The 8,641-nt window shown below is 33.3% G+C and overlaps 1 protein-coding gene across 6 annotated transcripts; it reads right to left on the bottom strand.

Annotated features, from left to right (window-relative positions):
- Positions 1-821: 821 nt before the first annotated feature.
- On the bottom strand, positions 822-8,003 carry LOC120080751 (probable E3 ubiquitin-protein ligase ZFP1). Of its 6 annotated transcripts, XM_039035389.1 has the most exons (9): positions 7,828-8,003; positions 7,507-7,603; positions 6,908-7,062; positions 6,717-6,785; positions 3,947-4,809; positions 3,064-3,452; positions 2,830-2,928; positions 1,395-1,568; positions 822-1,299 (listed from the first exon to the last, which is right to left on the bottom strand). In XM_039035389.1, the coding sequence occupies exons 5-9, from the start codon at positions 4,767-4,769 to the stop codon at positions 1,153-1,155; spliced, it is 1,632 nt and encodes a 543-aa protein (XP_038891317.1). In that variant the 5' UTR covers positions 4,770-4,809; positions 6,717-6,785; positions 6,908-7,062; positions 7,507-7,603; positions 7,828-8,003; the 3' UTR covers positions 822-1,152. The 6 variants fall into 6 exon arrangements, with proteins under 6 accessions (XP_038891317.1, XP_038891310.1, XP_038891302.1 ...); XM_039035382.1 differs by lacking the exon at positions 6,717-6,785; XM_039035374.1 differs by lacking the exons at positions 6,717-6,785; positions 6,908-7,062.
- Between the last annotated feature and the right edge of the window lie 638 nt (positions 8,004-8,641).

Raw genomic sequence — 8,641 nt, 5'->3', positions numbered from 1 at the left:
TCTATCTAGATTTTGTTTTTTTTTTTTCTTTTTTTCTTTTTTTCAAATTCATTAAGTCTGGTGAATTTACACCTGTAATCCTAATATTGCAGAAAAACATCATTTTTATGTTCAGTATATGCATAATTATATTAGAAAAAGATAAAAATGTTAATAAATATAGCATTTCATATTGTAAACTTTAAATTCATTTTTCTTAAAAATTAAAATATGTATCATATAATGTATTATAAGTTAATGATACTACAAAATAACAATTATATAAAAATTTCAACATAAAAATATGCTCATAGATTAATAATTAATAGTCATATTCAATTTAATATTTAGTGGGTAACTACAATTAGTTTATAATAATATATTATCAAACAAATTTTAAATAATTATTTAAACTGAAATCTAATTTCTAAATCAACTACCAAACACTTAATTACAAACATAAAATGTACCTCTAATTCCATGAGGCTTTTGTTTTTAACTAAGTTAAGCTCAACTCCACATTTTATTTCTTGTTCGCTCAACTCCACATTCTATTTCTAGTTCCTAGTTCTCTTGCAATTCAAGAGAAAAATTGAACTTAGCTTAAAAATACTTTTAAACAATAATATATTTAAAATTATTTTCATATTTAATTTTTAAAACAAAGTTTAAAACAATAAAACAACACTTCTATTGATGTTTTTCAGTAATCAAATCCGAAAACATAGTTTAAACATCTGAGCTCTCGGAAGCAAAAACAATCGTATTACTTCAATTGCAATTTCAATCTCAAACTGTGCCATTTACAAATGTGACCATCAACAATCCAACACCTATTGATCAATCACATGATCCTGCAAAGACGCATAATCTTTCAAATTCATCAAGTGTACATAATTTGAACAATGTGCCTTAGTTACCAAGTCAGTACAGCACAAAAGATAAAGAAATAAGTCTGTACAATGTATTATAAATACAACAGGATCCATATTCTGGAAGCCAACAAATAAATGAGCTGGGCAGTTACTTTTTAAGTCACATATATAATATATATATATATTTATATGCAAGTACATATACAAAAGTCAACAAAAGATCAGCTAACTGCATTGATAGATAGATGAGTTGTAAGGAACAGGATACAGAGCCTCTTGATTCATGCTCTGATCGTCGTCATTGTTCCTTTCTGTCCGTCACCAGTGCTTCTGATTTGCAGATGGGACAGACATTCTTGACAAGCAGCCACTTCTTCAAGCAACTTGCATGGTACTCGTGTCCGCAATTGAGCGTTCCAACTTTCTCGCGGTTCTGATAGTGGTCCTGTAAAACCAATGTAATTTCAAATGAGGACCACCAAACTTGCAAGATGAAACTCAAATCAGAGATGTAAACAGATAAGACACTTTATCTTTTACCTGGCAAATGATACAGTAATCGGCATCCTGATCCAAACTTGAACCCTCCTCCTCCTCCAGATTAACGACCGTTGCAGATGCTACATAGCTCCTCGTCTTTAGTTGAGTTTTAATGATTTCCTCTGTCAATCCAGTGCTGACATTACCGATTCGCTCCCCTAAAGCGAGAAGTTCCTGCATAAGCACTTTTCAACTTCAACGCTCCATATAAAGAAGTTTAAACCACCAATAAAAAGCGATCTGTTATGTACCCTGTATTTGATTTAAATCCATGCCATCTCCATACTAAATCAATAAATCAAGTCATTCTAGCAGCTAAGTTGCATCAAGATTAATGTGGGTCACAGTAACATGACTTTGAAATTTGAAGGAATACAAAACAAGGTCCAGTGTTTTCAACACGCTAGCCTACAGCAAGCGCTAAGACATGCCTCCTGGTTGCTTAGGCATCATTAAAAGAGGAACAGCTTCACCAAAGCATTCACCATCTTCACATTTCTATTACCAAACCATTTATTCATTACGCTGCATGCACTAATCCACATGATGGTTGGTATGTTTTAGCCAAACGATATCTTTTTCACATTTCTACTCCAATCCTTCGCTTTTTGCTTACCCCTTCAATTTCAGCTTTTGATTTTAACCCGGCAACATCTTCGTTTGTCAATTTTGACCTTCAATTTAGTTTAGCAATTTCTTTCTTCTTTGTTCTTTAATACCTGCTGCTGCTTAGAATTTAAATTTTGAAGGTTCAAATTCTAATTTGACACTTGAATTTTTAGTTCTGTTTTAGCCCTTGAACTTTAAGACATTATATTTAAATCTTTGACCTTTGGATTTTGGAGGGGGGGGAAAGAAACTATATTGGTCCTTAACGAGGATATCTGTAAAATAGTGATGAATGAAAATGAAGGGAACAAAATGAAATAACTATTTATGCGAAGTTTGAGGAGTGAGGACTAAAACAAACCAAATAATTGAAAGTTGAAGGACAATAACAAATAGTCTTTTAAGTTCAACTCAAAATTTGAGGGTGGGAGATTTGAATCTCAGACTTCTTGGTGGGTGGTACATGTCTTAACCAATTGACCAATTGAGCTACACTTAGGTTGACCATAATTTAGAAAACCAAAGCAAAATATGGAAAAAAAATTTAGAGACCAAAATAAAAATTGTACCTTTGAATAATTTTCATAAGAAGTCTTGCTTGGTAACACCTAACTACATATGCCTAGTTCTGTAATGTCATAAAACAAGATTTTTGATCCAGAAGAAAAGAGTTCAATTGTTTTAATGCAAAATTTACTGATTTTCATTCGAGTAATTTTTATGTCTACATGCACAAAAATGATAATCTAAAAAATCTAACATTCTAGCTGATGTATGGAGCGTCGATGCACTCAGTACGTGTTCAGAATTACAATCAATAACTTACCTCATAAGACATATCCTCTATATCTAATCGCATGTCCCTGTGATGGTCAACTAAATTCCCCACTTCGTATAAGTCTGGAATCTCCAGTAATGCAACTTCCTGTAAATACCAGTTTGCTAATTCGTAAGCTACTTCTGACTAAAGAAAGGAATGAACAGTGATGGCGTAATTACCAACTATGGGTCAAAAACTGAGAAGAAAGAAGTGGTATAAAAGGGAAAGAAGTATTATTACATCAGCCTGCAAGAACCTCAACTGAGGAATGTTATGATGTCTAGTTGTAGTGTCAGCAGCAACACTCGCTCGTGGAATCCGGTGCAGCCCATGACCAGTAGGTGCAACTGCTCCTGTTTGCCTACGCCCTATCTCCAGACTATGAGGATTCATGGTTCCATATGAAGAATTCAAAGGAAATCCATATGAAGCTGCTGTCACTTGGGGGTAGAACTGGAAATTATGGCCTCTAATTCTTTGCACAACGGCAGATGGGTGATTGTGAATGTGGTGGCCATGATTAACGGAAGGATGTTGGATATTTCTAGCATTCCTGTTCCCGGCTGTTTCATGATATCTATGCACACCCAAATTCATGGTTTCCAACAAACCTCCGTTTGTATTAGTTCCTGTTAAATATTATAACAGCAGGCTTACATAAGAGAATTTCTTCACATTTCAGTAATGTATTATGTATATATATGCCACCTTAACTTGGCTCAGTGTTTCACCAATTATTTGCACAGTCAGAAGCCATCACATGATACATAAATTTTTGGATATATGATCCCTAAAGTTCATAACCATTAGAGGTTGAGGTGTAGTTTGGAAATTTCTGTTAAGAGAAACCATTAGTTATCTTTATCTTTTAAATATTGAAAAGCTGTTTGGATGGTTAACTTTTAAGGGTTGTTTGGAAATGCTGTCAAGAGAAACCATTAGTGATCTTCTAAAACAAATTCTTATCTTTTAACTATTAAAAAAACTAATAATAAAATAAATAATGGGCTTTCAGATACCTTCTAATACCATGTTCTAGTTATGGCCACAAAAAGAGGGGAAGAGCATTCTGTCCACGTAGTCCTACCCTAATTTGAAACAAGAATAAATATAGGAAAGCTACCGTGCATAAAAGGTGCAGTAGAGGTCTGGTTCCAAGATGAAGCACTTCCATTGCCACAATTAGCCTGTAAGTGTTGGTCCAACCAGAAAGTAGAATTTGCGGGCTGAAGGTGTTGACCCCTATTATTTCCAAGAGTTGAATGATTGTGGTCAGGTGGTAGAAGAGAGTCACGCCTAGTTCCACTTGATCCACTTCTAACACTAGTCCGAGGTCCACTCCATCTACTCTGAGGCGGAGGGAAAGATGATGCTTCCACCATAAGAACCTCATCAGGAAGCCTTGAATTTGATAAATGCACTGAAGAACTAGTGCTGGCCAGACCGTTCAATTGTTGAACATTCCCAGGAATCCCTTCTGTAATTTTTCTCTTGCGTGGATCGCTAATTTCATCCAGAAAATATGTATTCCTACCATAGCCATCAGAAGAATTTTGAATGACCCCATAATTGCTAGAAGATGGCAACTGGTCGGCCACATTATGATTTAGAGGTGCAGGTAATAACCCATTACTTGATGGCGGAGTAATATAAGAGTAATAATAATTTCCAGGAGCTGCAGTATTTAAACCTAAACTATGATGATGTTGAACACTACTGTATTGATTTAAACCATGTAACATTGAACCATCATAAGGATCAGGAAGATAATGTGCCTCAGGATTCGGTGCATTCCCTGAAGCTGTAACCATAGAGTGCATACTTTGCTGAGGGAAGTTAGATGTGCCTGGCAGAATGACGGAGGGCTCAGCATGAATATAATTCTGACCTTGTCGGTCCATTTCTAAATCAACCATCTGACTGGTGCGTGGTATTCTCTGCCTCATGTTGATAATGAAATTTAATGATATAGGTCTATTTGTCTATCTGCTCATGGACCAAAAAGAATAATATTAAAGAAAAGCTTGTACTGGAAAAAATGATAAAGCGGATATTGAAAAAATGAAAGAAAATTTCATTATGAGAAAATTGGACAACTTAATATTAATTATTAAAAAGCATATCTTCACTTAGAAAATAGTATTTTAAAGACACAAGAATATCATTCACTACTCCTAAAATAAGTCCCAATACAATGTTGTAAGAACCAAAATCTACCTGATTCCAATCAACGAAATTTTTATAATACTCACAAATGACAAAGCCATGAAAAGCTAGAAATATGTTGTCTAACCCTACAACATTTGAAGTCTACAAAGTTGAAAAATATTTCAAATCCCAGATAGGCATTCCCAAGGTAGAAGAAAAATATTTCATATTCAGACAAATTGAAAGATGATTAAACCGATGAAAATATAGTTTTTCAAAAGATGAAAAGATTGTTAGAAGAAATAATAATATCTTAAAACTTTCAAACAAGCCTAAAGAATATAGATGACAAATAAGTCTGAAAACAACTACTATTGTCTAATAGTTTAATAATTAATTATCAACATATGCATTAAAATCTGAGTTGAAAATTTCAACTAAGGGTTGTAAAATATCCTTGATATTCAGAAATATTTAATGGAATGATCTGTAAGGATATTCCCTTACTAATTCGTATTTCAAGCTGTTCTTAACAAAATATAGAGGAAATAGTGTTCCATTCACAAAAGAAACAGTAAACTACACCCAGCAAGAGGGCTGCTCTCTCCCACCAATGAACTAATGTGTTAGGAACCAAGGTGGTATGGGATGTCCTTGTCCTACATTAGTTAGAATGACATGACCAATGTGGTACTTAAGTGGCTTGGCTCTCCCACTCCAATAGTTGGCTTTTGGGGTGTGGTTCTCCAAGGTGCTTAAGTACCTAGCATAATGTTCATACACAAAACTCAAGATAACTAATCCCTAAACAAATAGATGCTTAAATACAGACATTCCCCTGAGAACGAGCTCCCTGAACCACAGCCAACTACACCTTTGACAGGGGTGTAATTCCTTTTTTGCCTCTCTTGTACACCTTCTTAATGGGAGGTCTGGCACGATCATTTTAAGAACTAACATTAACACCCATAAACCGGGATTAAAATGTTAAAGTTCAGTAAAATTGTTTGTTGTAAAACTTTTTAGTTCATAAACGAAAAAAAAGTAGGGTGGTGGAGGCAAACACATCTTCCTACTAAAGAACTAAGGGTGAATGAAGATGGAAAAATATAGCAAAAAAGGGTGGCAGAAATTAAGGGATAACTGGGCAAGCATATCTATTATTTGAAAAGAAAATGTAGAAGACATATACGATGGCTCCACCAAATAAGATTGTTTTTGAAGATAAAGAATTGAAGGATGCTTCTATTGTAAACCAAAATAATAATATCAACAATAAATAATAAATAATAATAATAATAACAACAAAAACAAAAATGAACTTATGGATATGGATTTGGATTAATGCAATATAAAAGAAGAAAATAGAAAAAGAAAATGAAAGACTAACCTACATGAACTTTCTAATCTGTGGAAGGAAAAGTAACAAGATGGTAGAAAGAATATATTGATATGTAGGTAGGTTTCACGTTGTTTATGTTTATTCGAATTATCCTAACAGTGAATGAATAATTTCATTACAGCTCCCAGGTGCAGAGACCGAGAGTCCACTTTTCCAATAGCAAACGCACCCCCTTTGCANCTTAGATATCGAATAAGAAAACCACAATTGAAAGATGTACCCACCCATTCAAACATATGGAACCAACGTCTACAGAGTAGCCCTCGCCACATAAAAACTCCAGGAATAATCTGAGTTTAAATACTAAGGAGATAAACTAAGCATAAACATAAACTTAGTCCACCTATTCGAACTCCTGCAGAGAATCTGATAGTATAGATGTTCCCCTCTACAGCCAAGCATTCAATGATCTCTTAAGGAAAAGTCACAACACCGAGATTAATGTATCAGTGATCATGATTCAAAAAAGAAGCATCAGAAATAAAAGTAAAAGGTAATTAAAAAAAATTTAACATTCCTTAGGCAGAACTTTACTTCGGTGAAGGTATTTTGTTCAGTAAATCTGAGCTCTCTTCTATTAACCTGCTTCTTTCATATAGAAAATGTTGTATATTGTCATTCCAACCCCAGCGCTAATATCCAGATTCCAATCATCCATGCGAATACAAACCACCATATATGGGAAATTTCTAAGCAATCAAAAGAACAAAAGATACAAAGAATCATAGCAGATACACCTCAAATGATGACAATACCACAACCAGAACCCATAGCACATTTAAGATAATCTAGCTTCAAGTTGTCAAGGTCGGTAAGAAGAACCCATAAAAAATTAATTGACGAAAAGTTCAATCAACATTCTCACGATTAACATACTGCTAATAGAACTCATAAAACTTTTTCTTCTAAAAAAAATTCCCAAATACTTCCTCGGTTCATAATAATAACCATATCGTACTTGGGAAAGAAATAAAAAATAATAAAACCCACAAGAAAATAGATCGCAAAATTCCACGGATTTCTTCGCTAATATTCAACGTTCCCACCAATCCAACAAGGGAAAAAAACAATTCCCAAGAAAATCTGGAGAAAAAGAAAAAAAGAAAAAACGCTCTCAAACCAAAATCCCGTACCTTGGAGTCATGAACAAATTTTGTGATCAAACACGTCTAAACTTGAAAGACGATTAGAGCCGAGAGAAAATACCCAGAACAATTTAATCGGTGATGCCTGGAAAAAACCATAGGAAACACCGAATTTCATTACCGGATTCGGAGCCAAAAAGAGGGTCGTAATCAAACATTAAAAATCCACAAAAATCCATTACATCAGCGATGGGAAAGAACCCTAAAGCTCAAAATTAGAACAATCAAGGCAAGAAATAGCAGGTGTTGTTAAAAATCAAAATCAGAATGATAAATTCAAGTACGAAAGGGAACGGGAAGGGAACTGACCGGAGCCAAGATTGAATTTTTTTTTTTCCGGGAGAGAGAAAGAAGAGAGAGAGAGATGATCAATGTCTTTTTCTTTTTTATCGCTCGCTCTCCTCTAATTTCTGTGCATACATTATAACGAACACTTTCTTTCCTCTCTTTTTTCCTCTCTCTTTTTTTCCCCCAACTTTTCCCCCTTTCTTTAACCGTTAAATTGCTGGGTCCGTGGGTTTCCTGTTTCTTTCCTCTTAAACAAACAAAATAAAATAAAATGATAGAAAAAAATGCCTTTTTTCCCCAATTACGAGTCTAGTTTTTATCTAGTTTCTGAATTTCAAAATCTTACCTGTTAAATTTTAAATTTGATTTCAATTTAATTTTTAATTTTTAAAATATTATAATTTTATCCTTAATTTAAGTTTTATTTCAATTTAGTCTTTAGGTTTTTTAGATTTACATATTTAACCTTAATTTTCAAATACTCACTTTTCGTTATTGCCATTAGTATCTATTAATTAATTTACAATAGCTACCAAGTGAAATTTTAAATTCAATTTTAATAGTGATGAAAGTTAGTGAAGTTTAATTAATTATAATTCTTATATTTTTTTTAAGTTAATTAATAGACTTTAACACACTAAAGAGAAAAAGTGTATTTAGTAAAAAATTGAGGTTAAAAATGCAAATCTTGAAATCTAGACACAAAATTGAAACAAAATACAAATCTCGATGGTAAAATTAGAACATTTTAAAACATAGAAACAAACTTGAAACAAAACTTAAAACTTGAGAATTAAATGTGTAATATTTTAAAATTTATGAATCAAATATAAAA

This window comes from Benincasa hispida, chromosome 1 (assembly GCF_009727055.1).
Source record: "Benincasa hispida cultivar B227 chromosome 1, ASM972705v1, whole genome shotgun sequence".
Lineage (NCBI taxonomy): Eukaryota > Viridiplantae > Streptophyta > Magnoliopsida > Cucurbitales > Cucurbitaceae > Benincasa > Benincasa hispida.
Note: the sequence above shows the minus strand (reverse complement) of the source record. Positions and strands in the feature narration are given on the sequence as shown.